The following is a 26,952-nucleotide window of genomic DNA, read 5'->3' on the forward strand; positions in this document are numbered from 1 at the left end:
CGCGGATACGCTGCGCAAAGGGGAGACAGCGGGACTCCCTCAGCTATCCAAACACAGCGCGATTGAAAGCCTAGGGACCAGCCAGCCCGGTGGCCACGCCTGTCACCCCAGCGACTGGGAGGCTGAGGCAGGAGGATCTCAAGTTCAAAGCCAGCCTCAGCAAATTAGGGAGACCCTTTTATTTTGACTTTCTTTTTAACAACAACAAAAAGTTGCGGCAGAAACTAGTAATTTGGTGAACATATGAGTGACTTTAATACCCAGTTCCATCCAAGGATCGCATTCCATAATCGTCCTTTAGTTGGGCACAATGGTGCCCACCCATAATCCCAGCTCTTTGGGATTAAATAAAAATAATAATAAAAAAATGGCTGGGGATATGGCTTAAGGGTTAAGCACCCCTGGGCTCAACCCTCGGTTAAAAACGAAACAAAAAAAGCCTAGGTACTATTCAATACTGAATTTTCCAAGGCGGCTGACTGGAGTAACTGAAAGACAAGGTAGCAAAATCCGAGACTGGCGGTGAAAGGATTCCCGGCAGCCACTATATACTCAGCTGTGCAGCTTCTCGGCTCCAGGATACTCCCAAGCGCCCAGCTAGCCCGGGACGCTGATGCCGGGCGCTAGCGCGCAGGCGCCGCCCGGCCCCGCTCCAACGCGCAGGCGCCTCCAGGGTCCCGCCTCGGCGCGCAAGCGCCCCTCGCCTCCGACACCGGCGCGCAGGCGCGAGCGCGCGCGCAGGCGCAGACGCGGGCAGCCGGCCCCGCCCCGGCCCTGGGCCGCGAGGCGCGGGCGGGGCGATGGCGCGCGGGAGGGGCGGGGCCACGCTGCGGGCCCGGGCCATGGCGGCCGCCGATGCCGAGGTGAGGCGCAGGGCCGGCGGGGCGGCACGGGGTTGGCGGGCGGCGGCAGCGGTGGCGGCGGCGGCGGCGGCGGCGGGGAGCCGGCCAGGTGGCGGGCCGGGCGGGGACGCGCGCCCCCGCCGCCGCCTCAGGTCAGGCCGCGCCGAGGCCCCGGCGTCCGGCCCGCGCTCCGCCGGCGCGCTTTGTGCGCGGCGGGCCCCGGCGGCGGCGGCGGCGGCGGGTGGCCGCGGTCCCGCTCCTCCCGCTCGCGAGTGCAGCTGCCGCGCGCTGGCCTGGCCGGGCGGGTAGGGCGGCGGGGACAAAAGGGAAAGTGGGGCCGGCCAACTTGGGCGCCGCGGAGGCGAGGCCGGCCCTGCGCCCGCTGGCCCTCACCGTGACCTTTCACTCGGTGCGAGAGCGTGGCACCATCTTTACGGAAAAGTTGGCGGTCCCGGCGCGCCTCTCGGCGGACAAAGCGCTGCCGCCCGCAGCCGCCGGCGGGGCGCTCGCGCGGGGGGCGCCCGCGCCTCAAGTTTATTTCCCAGCAGCCGCGGCCCGGCCCCGCGGCCGGCGAGTTGGCGTTCTTTTGTTTGGGGTGGTGGCCCCCCCGGCCCGTTCCCGAGGGTCGGTCCTGTGCCGGCCGTGGCGGCGCGGACGGCGCTCTGGGCGAGGCGGACCCGGCTGCCCCCGCGGGCAGCGGCCGGACGGGCGCCGGTGGGACGCGGAGTGGTGCGCTCTGGGCCCCGTGGACCGCGGCTGCCCTGCGGGAGAGCCGCAGCCGTGGGACCTCTAGACTGAAAAGTGACGAGGAGCCGGCTTGACATCCTGGCACCCGGCTTAACAGTAGGTGGTTATCTCGGGTGACGAGTGGTCGCTGCATCGCCGGCTCGCTCCCTTGCTCTCGGGGGTTTGTTGTTGTAAGTGAACTCGGAAGGTGCTGGGGAGTTCTCAGATTGAAGGCAGGGAGTGTTTGCTCAAGGACCGAGTTAGGCACCGGAACCCAAAGGGGCAGAACATCCCGAGGCACTTGCGGGCTGGTAGGGGAAGATGTGGAGTGATTAGCGATGTAATTTGTTGAGTGCCTGCTGTGTCCCAGGCACTGTGGGAGCTCTTAAGAGAAGTTACCTCTTATAGTTTTCTCTGTGCGGCAGATATTGTTACTTTTTGCCTAATAGATGAGAAAAATAAGACTTGGTAGTACCCAAATAACTTTGCCAGCACTTGTAGGCCTAGCGCTTGTTCATTGCTGGGTACACATAGTAGGTGCTTAGTAAATGATGGAGGAGGGAATGGCCAGAATGTCTGATTCCACAGGCAGCCTCAAATACAGGACTTAACAGACTGTGCTAATGACAGCCTGTTTTTATGGAGCCGGTGTGGGCCCAGCCCTGCCATAGTGTGTTGAGTGAGTTCACTCATACAAGCCTGCCGGCAATCTTATGAGATAGGTTCTGTTAAATTTTCATTTGCAGGCGAGGAAACAGGTACAGTAGGCCCAGTATTACAGAGCTTGTGGCCAAGAAGATGAAGATGCAGGTAATTTGGCTACAGAGTCCATACTCCTAAAACACTTGTTTTATCTTGACAGTTAAGGTTAATGAGAGCTGTCTTTTTAGACTTATGATTATAAGTATTAAACCACTGGGACATATCCCCAGCCTTTTAAAAAATAATATATTTTAAAAAAGTTTTTATTTAGAGATAGGGTCTTGCTAAGTTGCTTAGGGCCTGGCTAAATTGCTGAGGCTGGCCTTCAATTCACAATCCTCCTGCCTCAGCCTCCCATGCCGCTGGAATTATAAGCATTTTTTTATGGAGTTGCATGATAGGATGTCCTGTCTGGCCCTGTACCACTGCCCCTGGAAATGGATAGGCATAGGATCATTGTGGTTACTGAATTTGGGAAATGGTTTGTGGCTGAGGGTTTGCTGATTACAGAATGGTTAAACCAACAAAACTGATGCTTCAGACTTTTCTTTCTTTTTTGGTACTGGGGATTGAGCCCGGTACATGACTGTTTAGCCACATCCTCAGCCTCTTATTTAAAATTTTTTTAAGTTGTAGATGGACACAATATCTTTAATTTATTTATTTCTATGTGGTGCTGGGGATTGAACCTAGTGCCTCACACATGGTAGGCAAGTGCTCTACCACTAAGCCACAACCCCATCCCTCCTTTTTATTTTTTTATTTTAAGGCAGAATCTTGCTAAGTTATCTAGGGCCTTGCTAAGTTGCCAGCTGGCTTTGAACTTGCCATTCTCCTGAGTTGTTGGGATCACAGGTGTGTGTCATTGCATCTGGCTCACTTCACCCTTTCTTTTTGTTTGTTTTTGGTGCTGGGGATTGAACCTAGGGCCTTGTGCATGCAAGGCAAACACTCTACCAACTGAGCTATATCCCCAGCCCAACACTTCACACTTTCTAACTGCATATTTTTTCCCTTTTGCTTGACCTACAAAAGTAATCAACACATTTTCTCACTAAAAAGAATTACTGTCAGGCATGATTACACCTGTAATTTCAGTGGCTGGGGAGGCTGAGGCAGGAGCAATGCAAGTTCAAAGCCAGCTTCAGCAATTTAGAAAGGCTCTAAGTAACTTAGTGAGATCTTGTTTCTTTTCTCTTTCTTTCTTTCTCTCTTTCTCTCTCTTTCTTTCTTTCTTCTTTTTTTTTTGGTACTGGGGATTGAACTCAGGGGCACTCCACATCCCCAGCCCTATTTTGTATTTTATTTACAGATAGTCTCACTGAGTTGCTTAGTGCCTCGCTATTACTGATGCTAGCTTTGAACTCGCAATCCTCCTGTCTCAGGCTTCTGAGCTGCTGGGATTACAGACATGAGCCACTGCACCTGGCCCCATTTCAAAATAAAAAATAAAAAGGGCCAGGGATGTGGCTCAATGGTTAAGTACTCTGGGTTAAATGCTGATACAAAAAAAAAAAAAAAAGTCATCTTTCAGCAGGAGTGCCTTTTTAGGCAAATTCTGTAGTCTAAAAGTGTGACTACCATGTATCTTTTCATATCTTATTTTTTAGTAAAATAACAGGAGCATAACTTACACAGTCAGTCAGTACTAAAAAACATTTGAAAAGCCCTTAGAAAGGCAGCAGTGACTTGAAACTCTAGCATTTACTTCATGTTTCTAAATGTGTTTGACAATTCTTGACCTTTGTCTTTATTCATCAACTTTAGGGGTCATCTGTGGACTTCCACAGTACTTTGTCTTATGTTTATCCTGCCTCAGTCAGAATAAGTGTTCTCTTGATCTGGTGCATAGGATTGTCCTGAGGATGCTGTCCACCCCACCTTCCCTGCTCCGTTTACTCCTTTGTGGTGATGGTGGAACGTAGTCTCCAGTAGCTTCCCAAGAAGGGGGCAGCAGGAGATAAACTTTAGGTACTTGTGTGTTTGAAAATATATTTATTCTACCATTACATTTGAAGAATAAATCTGGCTAGGCATGGATTTCCTGGTTGGAAGTCATTTTGATCGAATTAAATATATATATATATATATATATATATATATATATATATATGTGTGTGTGTGTGTGTGTGTATATATATATATATATATATATATTTTTTTTTTTTTTTTTTTTTTTTTTTTTAATTTGGTGATAGGGATAGAACCCAGGCCCTCATGTGTGTAAGGTAAACACTCTACCACTTAGCTACATCTTCAGCCCCATGGAAGTCATTTTGAAGCTGTGGACGCAATATCTTTGTTGTTGTTGAGAGGTCCATTTTGATTCTTAATCCTTGTAAGCATTATTCCCCCACCAAACTTTCAGGATCATTGCGTCCTTATTTTTCTTAATATTCATTTTGTGCTTAGTGCTAGCCTTTTTTCACTTGCATGTAGGATAGTAAATAACTGTGAAATCTAGAGCTTAAAGCCTTTTTATTATAGGAATTTTTTTTGCAATGTATTTGAGACAAGTTATTCTCTGCTTTGATCTTTGTGTTCCTTTTTAAATTCCTTTAGTTGAGGGGCTGGGGCTATAGCTCAATGGTAAAGCGCTTGCCTCATATGTGTGGGGCACTGGGTTCGATCCTTAGTACCACATAAAAATAAATAGATATACTGTGTGTTCATATATGACTAAATAAATATTTTAAAAAACATTCCTTTAGTTGAATGTTGCACTTCCTTATATTAGTCTTCCAGTTTTTGAAGTTTTTTTTTTTTTTTTTTCCTTTTCATGTCTTGGTCTTCTTGTTCTACTTTTTGGGAGCAGTTTTTATTATTTTCCAACTTCTTTTAATGGGTTTTTAACTTGTACTGTTATAATTTTATGTTTTTTCCTGTTTTTTGGTCCTTTTTTTTTAGAATTTCCTGTTCTTGTTTTATGTATGCAATATTTTTACTTTTTTAAAATTAAAGCTAAATTTTAAAGTTACATTAAAAATTATTAGGAAATTATACAGTTATTTAAAAACTGCATTTATTTGAAAAAAAAATTCTTCTTCTTTTTTTTTTTTTTTGTGTATGTGTTCCCCCTGCATTCCTTTTTGCTAAACTTCTTCCATTTCTTCCATTCTTTGACCATTTAGTCACTTTGAGGTAGAAACTGTTTGAGGGGCTTATTAACTTGTTGCTTTCACTGCAGGACCATGATTGGTTGCTGTTTTCTGGTTGTCTCTAGCAAACGTTCCTGTCCACAGGTCTTTCTCTGGGATGCTTTGGTTTCCCTGGAGGATTCCTCAGTCTTGTCTTATTGGTATAGATGCTTCTTGATTTATGGTACTATTACATCCTGATAAACCCATTGTTAAGTCTTAAGTACTGTAAGTAGAAATCACATTGAATACTCGTAACTTAGTGAACTTCATAGGTCATCGACACTGTATGTGGTAGTGAATGAGTTGTTATCCCTCCTGATTTCTTGGGCTCTTGGCTGCTCTGCAACCTCCTAAGAGAGCATCTAATTGCATTGCTAGCAGGGTGTCTGTCAGTTGCCTCTTGCCATTGAACCATGGTAAGATTGAAAATTCAGGTTGAACCATTGTAAGTTGGGGGCTGTCTGCATAAGCTGGATTTTCTGGACCTAGTCTAAGAAGGGGAGAAGAGGGTCCTCTCCTGGTTCTGCAATAACCTTTTCCTAGTCTCCCTGTTTTCAGTGAAGAAACTCAGTTCTGCCTTTCTCTCTGTTTGCTGACTTCAAGCATGGTGCTTTTCTGGTGGACCTCCAGTCCCCTGTGGTTAAGGAAAAGGGGACTTGCCTATCTGAATATTTTTTATGTGGGTTTTTACACCCACTCCCCTTCAGCTGCAGGCATCATCCCCAACCTTGCCCTGGGGTCAGTAGCAACCACTTTGGTTTCTTTGCTCGATGGAGTGGTTTAGTTTTCCTTTCCTTTAACTTCCTGTTCATGTTTTTTTTTTTTTTTTTTTTTTGGTACCAGGGATTGAACTCCAGGCACTCCACCACTGAGCCACATCCCCAGCCCTATTTTGTATTTTATTTAGAGGCAGGGTCTTGCTGAGTTGCTTAGGGCATTGCTAAATTGCTAAGGCTGGCTTTGAACATGCCATCTTCCTGCCTCAGCCTCTGGAGCTGCTGGGATTTCAGGTGTGCGCCACCGTGCCTGACTCCTGTTCATGTTTTGTGTAGTGATTTTAAACATCTTCTGGATGAAGTTTTTGTTTCTCTTTCCTGCTCTTGTCTTTGGATTTTGTAAAAGAGGAGAGAGGAGCTCAGAAGCACCTGACATGGATCTCAAACAGTGGGCCCTTGCTGGGGCACTGCTTGCCTGTGCACAGGGCTGTTCTCAGGCTTCTTACTGTGTGGTCTGAGTTGGGATGGCTTGGTCCTGGCTTGGTTCTAACAGGCTGGCGGAGGTGATACTTTTCCCTTAGCCCTCACTTCCACAGGGTATCTAGGTCACACATGCAGTTAGTGCTGGAGTAGGGGTTTCCTGCTTCTGCCTCCTATCAGGTTTGTCTTTTAAAATTATTTAGCTTGTAAGGAACATATTTTGTCCACCTCTCTTCAGAAACTTGATGTTCTTTATCATTTCATCGAATCCACCATGTCCAACAGGTACCTTTACATTAAGGCAAGTACAATTTGACCTCAGCTTGGATTGCTCACCAAATTGACTTTTCAGGGAGTGGTTGTGAGAGCCTAGTTAATTTGGCCAAAGGCATTTATGTAGAAAGCACCAATTCCAGAACTGAGCCGACCTTTCTGTTTTTATTTTATTTTTAAAGAAAAAAAATATAGCTCTACCATGGAGCTACATCCTCAGCTCTTTTTAGTTTTTATCTGATTTTTAATATGTCATATTTTAAATAAATCTGTGAAGGTTTTGGATTTAAGAAAACAAGCTGGAGTGATTTCTTTAACACTTTGGCAGTGGTTTTCCCTTTGAAGTGCTGTCTTTCTACATAAGAGGTCACTTTCCCAATAACATTACTGTCAATTCATATTCTATTTTGGAAAAAGTTTTTGGACTGCTTTTTTTTTTTTTTTTAAACTTTTTGATTAATTTTGTTGTATTTGTGTGGTGCTAGGGATGGAGCCCAGGGCCTTGTGTGTGCTAGGTAAGTGACTCTACACCACTGAGCTATGCTACAGCTCTCTTATTCACTTCTGATAGGTTGGTGAGAACTAACCACAGTATTTTTAAAACTCTGTTTCTGGGGATATAGCTCAGTTGGTAGAATGCTTGCCTTGCATGCACAAGGCCCTGGGTTCAATCCCCAGCACCACACACAAAAAAAAAGAAAAAAAAAATGAAAAAGAAAACGCTGTTTTCAAGAGGTTAGAAAGCATTTATTGAGTACCTGTTTATGAATTGGTGTTCTAGATGTTTGTAAGAGAATATGCAAATTTTTTTAGATTGGTTCATGATTTCAAGAATTTAGTAGTATAATAGAGCAAATATTCCTGAGCATGAAATGATATGGAATCAGTTAACATAACCAAGGGAAGGCTGCTGTGATGTATTTGGAATCCTCATTAGAGAGAGAACTAAGTTTGGATCTTAAAGGAGGGAAGATATGAATCGGAATGGCAAGGTATACAGTAGGTATATTTTTAAAAATGAGGCATTTTAGTGGATTCGGAAAACTGAAACCTAGAAACCTCAGAATGCTGAGTATTAGTCATTTTTTTTCACCTTATCCTCGTGAGTGTGCATGTTCACATTCAGAATTGGCTATAATCAATATTATATGCCATTTGTACTTTTCTCTTTCATGTATCATCTTCATGGGTTCATGTCTTTAATATTTTCAGTAGCTAATGGTGTTGGTCATATGGGTGTCCCAGTTTCTCTGATTTTGACCTGGGTGAGGTTGTCTTTTGGTAGTATACAGTGGAATTTCTAGGTCAGAAGGGGCAAGTGGCATATGATGAAGCTGGAGAGGCTAGGTAAGTGTACACAGGGCCTTGTAACCAAGGTAGCAAGTTGGGATGTTTCATAGTCACTGAAGGCTCTGAGGCAGGGAATTGGGGGTGTCCCCCCCGTCGTTGAACCCAGAGCCTTGCACATTTGAGGCAAGGCTCAACCAACTGAGCTGCATCCCCAGCCTAGGGGTCATATTTTAAAAAGATGACCTGGCTTCTGTGTGGAGAATGGAAGTGGGGGTAGTGCGTAGACTTAGGCCAGAGATACAGGGGACCAGGGAATACAGGTTTTCAAATTTACTTATTTTTGAGTAGTAAGACAGTTAACATGATCAGAATTCAGTAAGCATAGAGTGAAATATGTCCATCCTGTCCCCTAGCCACTTAGTTCTTTTTTTTTTTTTTTGTACTGGGGATTGAACCCAGGGGCACTCAACCACTGAGCTACATCCCCAGCCCTATTTTGTATTTTATTTAGAGACAGGGTCTTACTGAGTTGTTTAGTGCCTCACTTTTGCTGAGGCTGGCTTTGAATTCTCAATCCTCCAGCCTCAGCCTTGCGAGCCCCTAGGATTACAGGTGTGCGCCACTGTGCCTGGCCTTAGTTCTTCTCTTGGCAATTCACCAGTATTACTGTGCATCCTTCAAGATATTCATGAATATATAAGCAAAGACACATAGATATTTTAGGCTTTTGTTATGGAACTTTCACACATTTACTTAAGATATGGTAGTATAATGAATATTGTTACTTATATCCCCAGGGTCAGCTGTTATTCCTCATGGCCAGTCTCATTTCATCTATGCCTCTGTCACTTCCCACCTCATCCAAAATATTTTCCTCTGTGAATATTGGAGCTAATTTAAATATTTCTTAGTCAATAAATATCTAGTCAGTATTCAGATTTCTTATTTCAGTTTTAAATAGGGACCACCTGTAGTCTGGAGCACTTAAGTGAAGTCATTGTGAATTTACATATGCTGTGAGAGCTAAACATATGGGGTTTCAAGGACTTGGTATAAAACAGGAAGTAAAGTATCCCAAGAATCCTTCAAAAATTGTTGACTTCATGCTGAAATATTAAGTTTTAGACATATTGGGTTAAACATTAGAAAAAGTAATTAATCACTTTTAGAATATGACTACTACAGAGTTGGGTGCAGTGGCACATATCTCTAATTCCAGCAGCTTGGGAGGCCGAGGCAGGATGATTTCAAGTTCAAAGCCAGCCTCAGCAATGGTGAGGCATTAAGCAACTCAGTGAGAGCCTGTCTCTAAATAAAAACAAAATAGGGCTGGGAGTGTGGCTCAGTGGTCAAGTTCAAATCCCTAGTACCAAAAAAGAAAAAAAATGTGTGTGTGTGTGTGTGTGTGTGTATGTGTATATGGCTAGAGAAATTTAAAGTGGAGTATTTGGCTCACTCTTGTGGTTCCCATTTGTTTCCACTCTGGAGGCTTCATCAGATGCAGTTTGGCAGGGTAAACTAGCTGTTGGTACTACTCAGAGCCCTCACGTTTTAGGGTTGAGACATGTCTTCATTTGCTAGCTGGAGTATTGTCTGTAAAGAGAAGCTGTTGCTGTGAAGTGCAAGTCCTAGAAGGAAGGGTGGTGGAAGAATGGTGCTTGGTGCTAAGTGGACAGCACCTGACATGGAGTGTCCTCCAAATGCTAGCCTGAGAAAGACCAGGAGGGCTTTCGCTGTGCTGTGCAGTTTGACAATTACTTACCAACTCATTCCTAAGATGGCTTTTATACTTTTGGTCTGTGTCCCCACTCCCATGAGATTCCAAACTGTTCAATGAGGCTGAGTGGTAAAGTGTCCCTGGGTTCAATCTCAAGGATGCTTCCTCATTCTTGCAGTTTGCCTGTGTTCTTTTTTTCTGTTTTTGGTACTGGGGATTGAACTCAGGGGCACTCGACCACTGGGCTCAGTATATTTTGTATTTTTTTTTAAGTTGTTGATGTATCTTTATTATATTCATTTATTTTTATGCGGTACTGAGAATCGAACCCAGTGCCTCACATGTGTCCTCAACCCTTTATTTTGTATTTTATTTAGAAGCAGGGTCTCACTGAGTTGCTTAGTGTCTCAGCTTCCCAGGCCGATGGGATTACAGGTGTGCGCCATTGCACTTGGCTTGTAGTGGTCTTTTATTTTATTTATTTATTTTTTTGGGTACTGGGGATTGGACTCAGGGGCACTTGACCACTGAGCCACATCCCCGGCCCTATTTTGAATTTTATTTAGAGACAAGGTCTCACTCACTGAGTTGCTTGGTGCCTTGCCTTTGCTGAAGCTGGCTTTGAACTTAAAATCCTCCTGCGCCACTGGGATTAGAGGTGTGCACCACCGAACCTGCCTTGTAGTGGTATTTTAAAAGAGATCTTATTTTTTTGCTTTGTGACCTGAAAGATACTACAGGTTGAATGGTGGGCTCAGTGGAAGTGTGGTGGGCCAGCTTCTGCTTGTGTGGCCGCTGTGAGTGGCTTCAGCCAGTAGGCCAGGCATTTATGATTGAGCAAGGCTCTCTGAGGTTCTGTCTGTTGATAGGGTTGTACTGGCACCTACTTAGAAGGGCTCTGGTTGGGACACAGGTGTGTAATAACAAACATTTGATGGTTTTTTCAGTGCTTACTATGAGTCAAGCACTATACCGAGTGATTTGTATGGAGTTTCTTATTCTTTGTCAGGTGGGGTTACTATTCCAATTTCTCCATTTCACAAAAGAGCAGGAGGAGAAGTGTATCTTGCCATTTTTGTTGTTATTTTTGGTTCTGGGGATGGAATCCAGGGCCTCACACATGCTGGGTGAGAGATCTGCCACTGAGCCATATCTCCAGACTGTCTTGCTGTTTTTTAGTGAGGTTACCTGTAGTATCTTTCAGGTCACAAAGCAAAAAAGTAAATCTCTTTAAAAAGAGCCAGGGAAGTGGTTAGAGTTAGACTTCTGTCCATAAGCTGTCTTAGTTGCCAACCAAGGATGGAGAGGGGAGATGAGCATGCACTCCTGTGTGAATCGGTTTTGTTTAGTTTTTGGTGCTGCAAGTTGGTTTTCTGGGCCTTGTCTTGCCCAGTTTCATGAGGAAGTTTGAGGTCGTTAACAAGGAGCTTAAACCCCGAGCACATGTTCTTATCCCCTTCTGTAGTTCCTATCTCCATTTGTTTGTCTTGTCTGGTCATCATGCAAAACAGTGCCTCATTCCTAATGTGGCCTACAAGGAGGTCTCCCTTCCTCATGCTTCATGTCTTCATTTTCTCTTGTTTAAGGTCACTTAGTTTGTATTACTTGATTTGTATGTGCGATTCCTGAGCTCTGCCCCCTACCTTTTCTGTGGCAGAAGTGAAAGGAAGGTTCTGCTGAGGCCGTCATAAGAAGGCAGCATGGTTCTTGTCTAGGAAAGCTGGTCTGGTGATGGACACGTGTCTTTTGGATAGGTTATTATACTCTCTCCTGCTTGGCATTCATTGTCTACTTGTGGGGAATAAGGATAGCAGTAATGGTGAGGGATCCCTGGGCAGGGCTGTGAGTTCTCTGTTGTAGTTAAAGGCCCACCCTGTCACTGTCATGCCACCTTGTTTTGTTTATGCTGCTGTCTGTGCTCTGATTCAAGGTTCAAGATCAGCTTCTTTCCTCAAGGCATCTAGTTCTTTCTTTTGGCATTGTCAGTCATTAAGTACATTGGATTGAGATTTGGGGCAGCCTTCTCCCCAGTTCAAATCTCTGGGGCCAAGATTGGTTGGGTCATTTTGACACCACCTGTTTATACAGTGCCTCACTGCTATGGGTGGAATAACACTATCCATTTAAGCAGGACCCCAACGACTACATGACCATTGTTGAGCAAAAAACTCTGGCCTTTGAGGTCCATCCTTGAGGGCCTCTGTGGAAAGGGGTGGAGGATCCACTTTCCCAGGAATTGAGGTGGAGCGTATAGCTCCCGATGTCTCTGTTTTTGAGTGCTGGGGGGACATAAAAGGGCAAGGGAGGAGGAAAGAGCTCGCCTGCTCTTTCCTACTGTCTGAAGGAAGGCAGGGCCCACTTTGCCCACCAGTGAGCAGAGGAGAAAGGACAGGATGTAGGCCTGCCGGGTGTTAACTGAATTCATCCACTTGTTTCTCGTGATGAAATTTGTATTTAAAAAAAAAAAAAAAAGTCAGCATATTGTATCTGTAGTTTGTGAATATATTCTGTGACAATTTGTCAATCTATTTTTATATGACAAAGATTTCATTTAATGGATTGTAAGGGCTTTATTTTAAGAAGAATTGCCTTATGCTGACTTGATTTAATGTGTGAGCAACTAGTCAGTGCACACTGATTTGTATGGCACAATTGAGGCAAACTTTTTGGTAAGGATTTTTTTTTTTTTTTTTTTTTATACTGAGGATTTAACCTAGGGGCACTTTACCAGTGAGCTGCATCTCTAGCCCTTTATTTATGTATTTATTTGGAGACAGTCTAACTAAGTTGCTGATGTTGGCTTTGACCTTGTGATCTTCCTCTCAGCATCCTGAGTTGCTGGGATTACAGGTGTATGCCACTTGTCCCCAGCTTTGGCATGGATTTTTTAGTATTTACTTTTTAGTTTTTAGGTGGACATAATACCTTTATTTTTATGTGGTGCTGAGGATCAAACCCAGTGCCTCATGCATGCTAGGCAAGAACTCTACCACCGAGCCATGACCCCAGCCCCTTTGACATGGATTTTAAGATCAAGATCAAAACATAAGAAGTGGCTATTCTGGAACATGTTTAGACTATTGTGGAGTTATGGAAAGAATTGGCAAATTGCCCTTCTTGTAGGTTATCACTCTGTGTTCCTCTCTGGAATATCACTTTTGTGTTCTGCTTTATTTTCTTTGTTTTTATGTGATGTTCAGGGTTAATACTTTTTTGCAAGACATGCTGTGGGGAAGACTTTGAGTAATAGCTTTACACTTTTAAAAAAAATTAAAAAGGCTGGGGTTGTAGCTCAGTGGTAGAGTGCCTGCGTTGTACATGTGATGCACTGGGTTCGATCCTCAGCACCACATAAAAATAAGTAAAATAAAAGTATTGTGTCTATTTACAACTAAAAAAATTAAAAAGAAATTAAAAAAGTTTTTTTAGGTGTTAATGGACCTCTTTTTAACTTTTTTATTTATATGCAGTGCTGAGAATCAAATCCAGTGCCTTACATGTTGCTAGGCAGGTGCTCTGTCATTGAGCTACAATCACAGCCCATAGCTTGACACTTTGAGGTGTTGCAGAGGCCTTGCTGTGGTTCAGGAGTACTTTCTGAGGGCTGAACTCTGAGCACATTATCTGCTTTTACTTAATTGTTAAACAGTCCTTCCAATTGGCAACTGTTACCCTGCCTTATAGGTGAGACAGACCACAGAGGTGGAGTCACCTGCCAAGAGCCCTGTTGTTTCTTGGAGGAGGCCAGGATGCTATGTAGCAGGGTGTGATACGGAGGGGTGAGGTGGTGAGGTATAGACCCTGTGAGGTCTGGTCCTAACCCTGAACTGCTGAGTAGCTGCTAGGGGGCTTTTGGGTGGAGGAGTGACCTGCTCTGGCTTTCTGTGTGGGGTAGGGGTGGGCATGGGAGGCCCTTCAGGAGATGTTGATGGAGTCCTGATGAGAGATGAAGGGAGTTTGGACAAGGTTGGTAACAGTGAAGGTTCAAGAATTGGTCAGATTCTGAGTATATATATTTTTTAATTCATCAAGGTTTATTTATAAGTATATTATGAAAGCCCCAGATTATCTATAGTGATGTGTAAGTTTTGAACAATGATTAATTATTTTGACTGGTTGGAAATATACAGTAGGAACTGTACCTCCAGCTGACTGTTCCTGGCATGTTGGAGAATTTTGCTTTTGGATTTCTTGAATTTTCAGTGTTCTTGCTAGCTTTTTGACACTACTGTGTTTCCATGATTTTTTAAAAATATATTTTTAGTTGTCAATGGATCTTTTTTGTTTTAAATATTTTTTAGTTGTTGATGGACCTTTATTTTAGTTATTTATATGTGTCTCACACATGCCAGGCAAACACTGTTCCACTGAGCTACACCCCCACCCCTGTCAATGGATCTTTTATTTTATTTATTTATATGTGGTGCTGAGGATCGAACCCAGGGCCTCATACATGCCAGGCATGTGCTGTACCACTGAGCCATAACTCCAGCCCTGTTTCCACTCTTTTTTTTTTTATTCTACTGGGGATTGAACTCAGGGACACTCAACTACTGAGCCACATCCTTAGCTCTGTTTTGTATTTTATTTAGAGATAGGGTCTCACTGAGTTGCTTAGCACCTCACCATTGATGAGGTTGGCTTTGAACTTGTGATCCTCCTGCCTCAGCCTCCTGAGCTGTGTGTGTGCGCCACTGTGCCTGGCTTATTTCCACTCTTTATACTAGATGTACATTTGAAGGAAGAGCAGAGAGGAGTAGTGAGTGTCTTGGTTTGTTAACAGCTCCTGTGTTAGAATATCTGAAACTGGGTCACTTAAAATGAACAGAAGGCTGGGGCTGTGGTTCTGTGGTAGAGCGCTTGCCTGGCATGCATGAGCCACTGGGTTCAATCCTCAGCACCACATAAAAATAAAATAAAGGTGTTGTGTCCACCTACAACTCAAAAAGAAAATATTTTTTAAAAAAGAACAGAAATTTATTGACTCATATTCTGGGGACTGGAAGAAGTCCAAGATCAAGGTGCAGGCAACTGATGAAGGCTTTTTTGCTGTGTCATCCTGTGGTGAAAGGTAAGAGGTAAAAGGGGGACCATGATGGGGAGCAAGAGGGGGCTGAACTTGCCCTTTTTTAATGGCATTAATCCCATAAGGGTATGAGGCTCTGCCCTCATGGCTTGCTCATCTCCAAATAGGTCCCACTGCTTAATACTATTACAATGGCAGTTAAATTTCTACTTAAGTTTTGGAGGGACAGATATTTAAACCATGGCAGCAAGACTGAGGGTTTTTATTTTTAGAGCTTTATAGTTGAACATAGCAGTTAGGTTCATCCTGACCTGAGGAGTCTTGACCACGTGAGAGGATGTTTCTGTTTATTGAGAAGGGAAGTCCATTGGAGCAGCAAATTTTGGGGGAGAGGATGGAGGTGCCTATTGGACTGTTAAGTGTAAATGTATTATAGGAAGGTGGTCCACGGAGTTCATGTGCAGAAGAGGGCTGTGGAGAGTTCTGGGACCCTGAGATCACACAATGAAGGACAAGGAGAAGCCAGCAAAGTAGACTGAAACAGCAGGAGAACTTGAATAAGACTTGAAGTGTTTTGTGAAGACAGAGTAATCAGCTCTTTTGATAGTTGCTAGAAGTGTGAGATGAAAATCAAGAACTAGGGCTGTGGATGTGGCTCAAGCGGTAGCGCGCTCGCCTGGCATGCATGCGGCCCAGGTTCGATCCTCAGCACCACATACAAACAAAGATGTTGTGTCCGCCAAAATCTATAAAGAATAAATACTAAAAAAATTCTCTCTCTCTCTCCCTCTCTCTCTCTCTCTCTCTCCCTCTCTCTTTAAAAAAAAAAATCTCTTTCTCTCTCTCTTTATATATATATATATATTTATCTTTAAAAAAAAAAAGAAAATCAAGAACTAACCCTTGAATTTGGTCAAGTGGAGGTCCTTAGTGACTAGTGAGGCTTATTGCATTATCTGATTTGGTTTTAGCATCACCTGTATGTGGTAGATGCTACTGTTTTCCCTAGAGGTTTGATGGGTCTGCCTTGGGTCCAATGTGGAAGGGATAGCCTTCTACATTGGGAGAATGGTGGGCAGAAATCAGAGGACTTAAGAGATGTAGGTGGGAGTGAGCTCTTATTCACCTTGAAAATGAAGAGATGAGTGTATCAAGACAGAGCCTGAGTCTCCCCATGGGCTGAAAATATGTGCAGGGCCCATCCCAGACTCTACCTTTGGTCTCTCAGGTGAGACAACAACAGACTGTGAGTGGTTGAATGCTTACAAGGTATCCACATTTTGAGACCACTTAAGTGTTTTGTGAAGTTTCTTTTATCGCCTTTCTAGGATAATGTCTGTGGGACAAGGAACTGCCTGCCTGAGTGGGCTGATGGGGTGGATTGGACTTGCTCAGGATTCTTGTCCTGGTTCTAAGGTGGTGAGAAGGTTTCAGGCCAGGAGTTACTTAATGAGGTTTGTGTATCACAAGGATCATTCTTTGTGTGAAGGAGGGATTGCAGAGGGACTGTTTGGAGGAGGCAGGTGCGGTCTTTGGGAGGTGGTGACTAGTCTAATGTGGCAGGTGAGGAGGGTGTAAGACTACTTCTGGGACTGAGCCCCAGTTGGAGGGGCATTTTCTCCAACAGTTGGGTGGGTGGTGATAATTCACTAAGACTTGGGGGATGTTTTGGAATGGTGCAGTGCACATTCTGCAAAGATAGGATAATAAATATTTTAGACTTTATATGCCAAAAAGCAAAACTAATGATAATAATAACTTTTAAGTTATCAAAAAATATTTAGCTGTGCTAGGGATGGAACCAAGGACTTCACACATGCTAATCATGAGCTCTGCCACTGAGATGCATCCCCAAATCCACCCAGTCTTTTCTTTTCTTTCCCTTTTTTTAAAGCTTTGCTTCATAGTTTTCTATTTATTTATTAATTACACGACAACAGTGGAATGCATTACAATCCTTATTACACAAATAGAGCACAATATTTCGTATCTCTGTATATAAAGTATGTTCATGCCAATTTATGCCATTATACATGTATTCTTTTTTATTGCATTACAATTCTTTTTTCTTTAATATTTATTTTTTAGTTGTAGCTAGACACAATGTCTTTATTTTATTGATTTTTGTGTGGTGCTGAGGATTGAACCCAGGCCTTGCATGTGCTAGACGAGTGCTCTACCTCTGAGCCACAGCTTCAGCCCCGCATTACAATTCTTAATACACATATATGCCACAATTTTTCATATCTCTGTATATGAGGTATGTTGGCACCAAATTCAAGTCTTCATACATGTATTTTGTATAATGATGACCATCACATTCCACTATCTTTGCTAATCCCCTCCCCCCCCTTTCCCTCCCACCCCCTTTTTTTCTCTTTTTAAAATATTTTATTTAGGACCAGGGTCTCACTGAGTTGCTTAGGGCAACTGAGGCCGGCTTTGATCACGTATAAGAGTTCTTGGTGGATATCTTTTTATTCTATTCCCCTCCTTTTTTTTTTCTTTTGCACAAAATGTGATTCTCCTGCCTCAGGCTTCTGAGCCACTGGGATTACAGGCATGTGCCACCGTACTGGCAGACAGGTTTTTTTTTTTTTTTTTTTTTTAGTATTTATTTTTTTTTTTAGTTTTAGGTGGACCCAATATCTTTATTGTACTTTATGTGGTGCTGATGTTCGAACCCAGTGCCTCTTGCATGCTAGGCGAGCACTCTACCACTGAGCCACAAACCCAGCCCCCTTTTTTTCTTAATTTTTATTTTGAGACAGGGTTTTGCCAAGTTCCTTAGGCTGAACTTGAACTTGTGACCCTTTTGCCTTAGCTTCCAGCTGGGATTATAAATGTGTGCCACCTGGCTATTTATTTATTTTTTGTGATGTTTGAAATCAAACCAGGACATCCTGCATGTTAGGCAAATGCTTTACCATTAAGCTACACCCCAGCCACACTCCACAGATTTTTGACTGAAGTGAAAAATATAGTGGACTTTCTTGAGTGTAGAGCTCTTTCATAACTTGTATGAGGTCCTGAGGTTGAACCTCAACACCCTTTCTCCCAGTTGTTTTTGTTTTTGTAATATAGATCAGAAGAATAAAAGTTTTTTAGAAGTAAAACAGTTTGCTTCATTGGGGTTCAGAGTTTAGTATTCCCTGTTATTAAAATTACTGGAAGTATTCATGTGTTAATGCTGCTCTGTGACACAATTTTCTATATTTCTGCTTTAAAAATGTGTTTACACTGATAGGTATTGCCAAATTCCAGTGTTGGTCTGGGAGCATGTGGTCTATTTTGTTCCTTTCTTCCTCCATTACTTTCTTCTTCAAATGGGTTTGAATAACTGTTCAGTGTCTCTTCATTAGCTTGCAATATGCTTAATATTTTTTCTAGGACAAGTCTTTCAGTGATGAACCCTGATTTTTTTTTTTTTTTTTTTAAATCTAAGAATTAAAATTTTTTTTTTTTTTTTTTTTGGGTACTGGGGATTGAACTCAGATGCATTTGACCACTGAGCCACATCCCCAGCCCTATTCTGTATTTTATTTAGAGACAGGGTCTCACCAAGTTGCTTAGGGCCTCACTAAATTGCTGAGGCTGGCTGATCCTCCTGTCTTAGTACCACCCCCCACCCCTTGCTGGGATTATAGGCGTGTACCACCATGTTTTAATTTTTCCTTTATGAAGATAGTTGGTGAGTATAAGAGTTCTTGGTGGATATCTTTTTATTCTATTCCCTTCCTTTTTTTTTTTTTTCTTTTGCACAAAATGTGCACATTAGGCAAGCACTTTACCATTGAACTGCACCTCCATCTGACTGTACCTGGGGGGCTGGACGTCCCATAGGCATTCTGGGTGCAGCTTCTCAGCTCTCTTGCATTACGGACTTGTCTGTGGACAGTACATAAACAAGTGGGTGAGGCTCTTTGCCAGTAAAGCTTTGTATGGAGGCTTGAACTTCAGTTTCTTGTAACTTTTGAGAAATTCATACTTGTATGAATTATGTATTTAAATCACGATTAGCTTTTAGGCTGTACAGAAGTGGGAGGTGGGCTGCAGCCTGCTGATTGACATACACTTAACTGTTTCAGAGGAACGTTGTCCTTTGTCATGTACTTATTTTTGTTTTAATTTTTTTTGTGTGTGTGTTGGTGTCTCAGTGGCTGGACTGCAAACTTTTCTAAAGTAGGGCTTTAGCTTTATTAGTTTCCCAACATATTGAATACTGCCTGGCACATTTTGTGCAATGAGTAAATATTTTATAACTTACTGTGGAAGGGAAAAAGGCCAGGATCGGTGTGTGGTTTTATTTATTTACTTTTTAGTAGCTCAGGAATGCTTGCTTCTCAGTATAGACAGGAACTGTTAATTCATTCATGGGTACGTTCATTTGTTCATTTCTGAAACAGATGCTTAAATGCTGGGTGTGGACTTGGAAAATAGGTGAGCAGTCCAGGCCTGGTGCCTGCCTGGTATTTGTGAAGGTGCTGGTTTGTGTTCTAGGTCTGAGAAATACAAGCACCCTTTGGTAATTGCCATTAGAAGAGGTAAGCCAGTGTTAAAGGAACAGTAAGCAGTACATACTCAGCCTCTTGGGGTGGCTGAGGAAGGCTTGTTGGAGTTTTCTTTTCCTGCACAGAGATCACAGGTGTCTTTTTTTCCCCTCAGGATTCCAAGTGGAATCTTGGGTAAAGCTGGGCAGTTGCCCATGTGTAGACCTTGGTGGAGAGGAGGCTGTGATCTCCAAAAAAAGGTGGCTTTGGACTCTTGAAGTGTGGCCACATGGAACTGAGATATGCTATGTCAAATGTACACTGGGTTTCAGAGACTTATGAAATGTTTTGCATTTTTTGGTACTAATGATTTTAACTAATGTTTGGATATATTCTGTCAAATAAAATTTGTCAGAATTACTCTTGGGCTGGGGAATCAGTGGTAGAGTTTTTGCCTAGCATGCATGAGGTCCTGTGTTTGTTCCTCAGCACCACAATAAATAGATAAAAATTAAAAAAAATTACTCGTATTTTTACTTTTTTAATATTAATGCTAGAATTTTTTTTGGGGGGGGGGTACTGGGGATTGAACTCGGGCACTCAACCACTGAGCCACATCCTCAGCCCTATTTTGTATTTTATTTAGAGACAGGGTCTCATTGAGTTTCTTAGCGCTTTGCTTTTGCTGAGGCTGGCTTTGAACTCATGATCCTCCTGTCTCAACCTCCTGAGCTGCTGGGATTACAGGCACCTCCATGCCTGGCTGATATTTAATATTTTATTAGTGAAGTTGAGCAATGCAGCTGGACGAGAGACTTACTGGAGGCAAAAGAGTTAAAAAATGAGTAATACTTGCAGTGAACTGAAAAACCTGAGATTGAGTGCTAAAATGCAGACAATGAAATCATTCAAAGTACTGATACATGAAAATCAGTAGCCTTAGCCCAGTGTGATGCAGGCCTATAATCCCAGTGATTTGGGAGCCTGAGGCAGGAGGATTGCAAATTTGAGGCCAACCTCAGCAATTTAGCAAGGCCTTAAACAACTTAGTGAGACCCTGTCTCAAAATTCTAAAAAAAAAAGGATGGGGATGTAGCTCAGTGATAAATCATCCCTAGGTTTATTCCTCAGCAACCCCCCCCCCAAAAAAAAAAAAAAAAATCAGTAGCTTTCCTGGATACAGAATAGTAACCTCATTACATATCAACAACAAAAAATACAATATTTTGAAACAGGTTTAGTAAGGTATGCAAAGCTTTGTAAGGAATGCTGTAACATTCTTGCTCTTGAAACAAAGATTTTAACTCTTCTTCTTGGGTGTCATAAAGATACTTGTTTGCCTAAGTTAGTATAAAAACTATCTTTTTCTCTGTAAAAATGCCATTAAGGAATCATTCTCAGTCCTCTGTTTTTTCCTCATGTTTCACATTTATTTAGTCTAACCAAAAACCCCCTATGTTCTACTCTCAGAACCTGCCGCATTTCTCTGATCGCTGTCCCCTACAATGGCTTCACTGCTGGGTCCAAGCCACCACTGTGTCTTGCTCAGATTATAGTTACCCCTGAACTGGTCTTGCTAGTTTTTCTGCTACCATGCTACACCTACCTGTTAAGGCTTAAGTGTGTTCTCCCAAAGTTTATGCATTGGAACCTTGATTCCTAAATTCAACAGGGAGGCTGCCTTGGTGGGGACATGTTTGGGTTGTGGGGTGGAGCTTCAGGAGTAGATTAATGCCTTTTCCTGCTTGCCCTTCCATTTTCTGCCATGAGTTGAAGCAGCATAAGGCCCTCAGCTGAAGCCATGCAGGTTCTGGCAGCATGCTCTTGGACTTTCCAGCCTCTAGAACCATGAGCTATAATAAACCTGTGTTCTTTTTCTTTTTTCTTTTTTAATTTTTTTTAAGTTGTAGTTGGACACAATACCTTTGTTTTATTTATTTTTATTTGTATGTGGTGCTGAGGATTGAACCCAGTGCCTCAGACATTCTAGGTTAAGTGTTCTACCACTGAGCCCCAACCCAGCCCCAACCTGCGTTCTTTCTAATCGCCAGTCTTGGTCTTCCATTATAACTACAGAAACAAACTCGGGGCACCACTCTGACCATCCTCTCCTTGAAAAGCCAGGCTGGTCCTGGTTATGCTGTTCTTCTATAGGTTTGTTGAAAAATGTTACCATTGGTAAAGCTGGATGTTAGTAGGTTGAATGGTGTCCTCTCAGATTTAAGTTCACCTGGAACCCCAGAATGTGACCTTCTGGGGACAAAGAATCTTTAATTAAGGAGCTTGAGATGAAGTTTTAAGGAGAGGACCCATACACAAGACAGTGGAGGCAGAGATTGGAGCAAGGTATCTATGAACTAAAGAAGGCCAGAGATTACCACAGCCCTTCGCAGCTGGAAGAGGCAAGGTAGTATTCTTCCCTAGGTGCTTCAGAGGGAACATGGCCCTGCCAAAGCTTGATTTCAGACCCTGGCCTCCAGAATGGTGAAAAGACAAAGATAATTGATGCCTAGCTTACAGTAGTTTGTTAAGGCAAACCTAGGAGACTCACACACTGAACAAAGTGTGTACAGGACCTCTGATTCCTTATAACTGCATATCAGTTCACAGTGGCCTCAGTAAGAGGGAAGTAATCTAAGGATTGTTGCTCTGTCTCCACAGTTACATCTCTTGCATTTGCACCTGCAATTTATGTGTTTTTTTCACATTCTTGCTGGTGCTTGTCAATGTTCAACTTTTTGTTTTTGCCATCCTATTGGTTGTGAAGTGTTGTCTCATTGTGGTTTTCATTTGCATTTCCCGATGACTAATGATGTTGAGCTCCATGTACTTATTGGCCCTATATATATCTTCTTTGGGGAAGTGTCTGTATAGCTCCTTTGTTCATTTTAATTTTTTTTTTTTTTTAAAGAGAGAGTGAGAGAGGGGAGAGAGAGAGAGAGAGAGAGAGAGAGAGAGAGAGAGAGAGAGAGAGAGAGAGAATTTTAATATTTATTTTTTATTCATCGGCAGACACAACATCTTTGTTTTGTATGTGGTGCTGGGGAACGAACCCGGGCCGCACGCATGCCAGGCGAGCGCGCTACCACTTGAGCCACATCCCCAGCCCTCATTTTAATTTTTATTTATTTACTTTTTGAGGTGCTGGGGACCAAATTCAGGACCTTGTGCATGCTGGGCACTTTGCTTATTTTTAAATTGGGTTGTCTTTATTATTGAGTTGCACAAAACCCAGTTACACTATTTAAAAAATATTGCTGCCTCTTTTGTTTTTTTTTAATTTTAAGGACTTCAGCAATTTATTATTTTGGGTTAAGAGCTACCTTAGTGTGGATTACTGTTTAGGGCCCTCTCTCAGGAGATGTTTGGATCTGGAGCTGGTGGGATATGTGGGAGAAGCCTGAGTATGAGGAGGCCACTGTCAAGATTGCTTCCTGCAGTGCCTCCTGAAGCTCCTCCTGGGGACAGGCCTCTTAAGCTTGGACCGGAGCCCATGGGCATGTTCATTGTGCCTCTGGTGTGGGCTCTTGGCTGGGGAGATAAGTCACTTTGAAGGTGAGTTTCTGAGGCAGTGCTGGAGGTTATTTTATGTTCTCCTAGACTTGTCTCCAAAGCATTCTAGGGTTTTTTTTATTGGTGCTTTTTAAACAAAGGTAACGGTCAGAGACTCTAAAAGGAGTGATTGTTTTGTTTGGTGAGCTTTGTTAGTAGTTTCTGTGGAGAGACCCTTCTCCATTTTTAGGATGAAAACATCTAAGCAGATGGTTTCTTTTGAGAAAACTCCAGTTGTTCAAACGGTTATCCTAGGAGGCCTGAGGTCCTGGGCTGGCCACATGTGGCTCTGGAGTCCTTGCTGCTTGGTGCCTGGCGCAGCCTCCATCTCAGGGAATGGCTGCAATTCTGGTGAGCATGCCCAGTGTGATGGAGCTTCAGAGGGAGCTGCAGTTAAGCTGCTGTGATTTCTCTGCAGTTAAGCTGCTGTGATTTCTCTGCAGTTGGCCACAGTAAACATCTGCTCCAAGAAAGGAGGGAGGAAGTGGTAGAGATGCCTTCAGGGAGCATGGCATCACACCTGGCCTCTTTTGTTTGTTTCTCCCTTTACACAGGTCCTCCCAGGCTGGGGCAGGACTGGTAGAGCAGGGGTGCTTGCTGTGTTTTTTTGGGGGGTCACCTTCTTGTCTCTTCCCTGACAGAATTACTATTTTAATGTTTAGCCACCTGATGTGCATTTTCTTGGGAGTAAGTTGGGAGGTTTTGAAAGATAATGAGGCCAGTTCCATATTTGCTTTGTGTCATGAAGAAGCTCATAACTTCATCACTTATGCTAGGACAAACTAGTGAATTTCCTCTTGTTTAACATTTATAGAGAGTACTTGGACCTTTTTGCTGACTGACAATGTCATCTTGTTTCCTCTTACTCCTCCCTCTCTGTGGCAGCCTCAGTGGTGGTAGGTGTGAGACTGGGAGGAATGACAATGCAGGATGTGTGAGAGCCAGGTATCCTGGGCTCTGGGGACCAGAGGCCTGTGCTGTGTGCAAGGAGGGACAGACTTTGCAGTGGCTCCCTTCTGGGCAAGCTGCCAAGGGGATATCTACCCATCTGGGTATGGAAATGACACTGACCACTTACAAGAGACTTGGGGACGGTGTCCTTGAACCCATTCAGTTCATGTATTCAGGTTGTGAATGATCTCATCTGGCTTTTTTTTTTTTTTAATTATTAGTTGTTCAAAACATTACAAAGCTCTTGACATATCATATTTCATACATTTGATTCAAGTGGATTATGAACTCCCATTTTTACCCCGTATTCATCTGGCTTGTTGATGGGCAGACTCCATTTTCCTTACAGTGTGAGAGAAAGGGGGATGTGGTGAGAGGCAGAAACCCAAGGTAGCAGAGCGTCCACTTGGATTTTCTAAGCAATTCCACAGAAAAACAAAACAGTGTGTGGACAAGTGCTAGGTGCATCTTGCAGAAAGACTCAGTGGGGCTGTGGTTCTATTTATTTATTCATTCATTCATTTATCTATTGTGAATGATGGATTAGACAGATGGGTTTGTAGTGTGCCTGTTCTAGAATGTATTCTTGGAACAAAAGGGTGGGGGAGGGCAGGCCACTTTCCCAGATCTGAGGGGACTCAGCTCAATGTGCAGCACACAGTGTAATGGGGAAATGGAACAATAGGGACTGCTCCTTTGTGCCTGCCCTCAAACTGGAACTGGGTGGAGGCCACTGGTGAGCCCAGGCAATACTGTCGCTCGGCAGTGGTGATGTTTTGGGATGCTGTGTGCTGGAAAATGGCACTGTAGTGGTTCTGAGAGGAATTGTTCAATCAGGTGTGCAAACATGCCAATGCCAGAACTTATTTCGTACTTGTGACATAAATTTTAATGGTGGTTAATATCAGCAGCTCAACCCTTAAGGGATTTGTGTTATATTTTCTGAGTCAAGAATATTGTATTTTGGAGGAGCTAGGTCCTTTGACCCTGCTGAAGTCATACTCTGTGCACCTGGCTGGTTCTGGCCCTCCTCCTCTTGTGCTTCACAGGGGTCCCTTTGGGAACTGGGCGTGAAGGGCACTACTGGCAGGTGCAGGACTGCAGCCCCAGGTGCAGGTAGAGGCTTGGCACATGGGGAAGCAGGTCAGGCAGGGTGTAGCTCTGCTAGATATTTGCTTTCCATTTCAGGATAATTTTATTTTTTGGTACCAGGAATTGAACCCAGGGGCGCTTAACCACTGAGTCACATCCCTAGCCCTTTTTATATTTTATTTAGAGATAGAGTCTTGCTAAGTTGCTTAGGGCCTTGCTAAATTGCTGACTGGCTTTGGTCTCCCTATCCCCCTGCTTCTTCTTCCTGAACTGCTGGAATTACAGGTGTGTGCCACCCCATCCAGCTTAGATAATTTTAGAGATGGAGGAGTGATAGAAAATTTTAGTGTTGCAGATTTTTATCTTTTGTTTAAAGCATTATGGAATCTTCTGTGGATTATGGCATTATGGGAAAAATACAGCATAATCAAGGATAAGAAGTTTCAAGTGAACTAAAAGTTTTGGTGGTTTTTTTTTTTTTTTGAAATTAAAAATATTTGCAGTCAAAGCATTGTATCTTAAGATACAAGGTGTGTGGCTCAGTAGTGGTCTGGGCTTTTGAGTATCTGAAATCTGGTGGGAATTTGTCTTATTTAAAGTGTGTGCAGCTTGATTATTTATTAATAAATAAATATATTTATTCATTTTTATGTGGTGCTGAGGATTGAACCCAGTACCTCACATGTGCAAGGCAGGCGCTCTACCCCTGAGCTACAGCCCCAGCCCTTGATTAGTTTTATGGAATCCAGAAAAGAGCTTGTCCAAAATAGTCCCACATTCTGGGCAGATCACCTTTTAGAATTACCTCAGTAGCCCATAGTACCTCTTAGAGGGCTGCACCATTTCACAGACTTATTTCTTTTTCTTAAGAAAAGTGGGAGAGTGTTGCAAAGGAGAGCTCCAACTGTTTTATAAGCTGTTTGCAGAGTGCATTTTTTTTTTCCTTGCCTTGGAGAAGAGGCAGGTCCAGTGGGGATATGGGTAGGTAAAGGAAAACCAGAGGCAGAATAGGAGTGCTGGTGACTTTGATTGCTGGGTGGTCACACCTAGGAGACTGGAGTGGAAAGTCCCCTTTCTTTCTTCCTTAACCTTTCATGCAGTTGCAGTAGTGTCATCTGTGGTCTTCTATGACTGGCGGCTTTTCTGAGCCTGAGCTTACTATTTCAGGGTTCAAGTTTTGTGCATGCTATAGTTTGTTGCACTTTCTCCTTCCTTTTATGGCTGACTAACACTGCTTGGTTTGGATAGACTGCATTACTGTCCATTTATCAAGTCATGGACACTCGGTTGATCCCCCCCCTTTTTTTTTCTGTTATAAATAACTCTGCTATAAACAAACATTTGTACACACTTATGTCTTCTTTTTCTTCTTCGTCGTCGTCTTTGTCTTTTTTTTTTTGGTACTGGGGATTGAACCCAAGGACACTTAACCACTGAGCCACATCCCCAGCTCTTTTTATTTTGAGATAGGGTTTCACTAAGTTGTCTAGACTGGCTTCAAGCTTGTGATCCTTCTGCCTCAGCCTCCCAAATGCTGAGATTAGAGGCATGGGCTGCTGCACCCTTCTCTTGGTGTAGTACTCCTTAAGGCACGAAAGGTTTTAGTTTTGATAGAAGTTGAGTTTATCTGTTTTGTTGTTGTTGTCTTATATAAAAGTCCTCAGCTCCTGCCGTGGCTGCTCATCTGGTCCTTTGTCCCTCACATTCTTCCCCTGCCCTGCATCTTCACCTTTTTTGCTCTCTTTGGAGCATTGCCATCAGCATACTAAGGTGCTAGCCTCTTTTCTACCCCTATCCCTGTAACTCTTTCTATTCTTTCTATTAATTCTACCCATTTCTTTGCACCAAACTCAGAGATTTGTGTGTATTTGTGTGTCCACCCTTTCCCATTCAGCCTTAAGTTCTTAGTCCGGGAGCCAGCCCTAACACCAGTACAACCTCCTGGTTAAGGATGT

General features: G+C 43.2%; 1 protein-coding gene across 5 annotated transcripts in view; it reads left to right on the plus strand.

Moving 5' to 3' along the window:
- Positions 1-784: 784 nt before the first annotated feature.
- Positions 785-26,952, plus strand: part of Ehmt1 (euchromatic histone lysine methyltransferase 1) — a 149,513-nt gene continuing 123,345 nt past the window's right edge. For 3 of the 5 annotated variants that reach the window (XM_071601204.1, XM_071601206.1, XM_071601207.1), the window contains exon 1: positions 789-863. In XM_071601204.1, coding sequence (XP_071457305.1) covers positions 801-863 — 63 coding nt within the window. In that variant the 5' untranslated portion in view covers positions 789-800. Of the gene's footprint in view, positions 864-26,952 lie in introns of all 5 variants that reach the window. The other 2 variants (XM_071601205.1, XM_071601208.1) reach the window with 2 other exon arrangements.

This window comes from Marmota flaviventris, chromosome 13 (assembly GCF_047511675.1).
Source record: "Marmota flaviventris isolate mMarFla1 chromosome 13, mMarFla1.hap1, whole genome shotgun sequence".
NCBI classification, from domain to species: domain Eukaryota; kingdom Metazoa; phylum Chordata; class Mammalia; order Rodentia; family Sciuridae; genus Marmota; species Marmota flaviventris.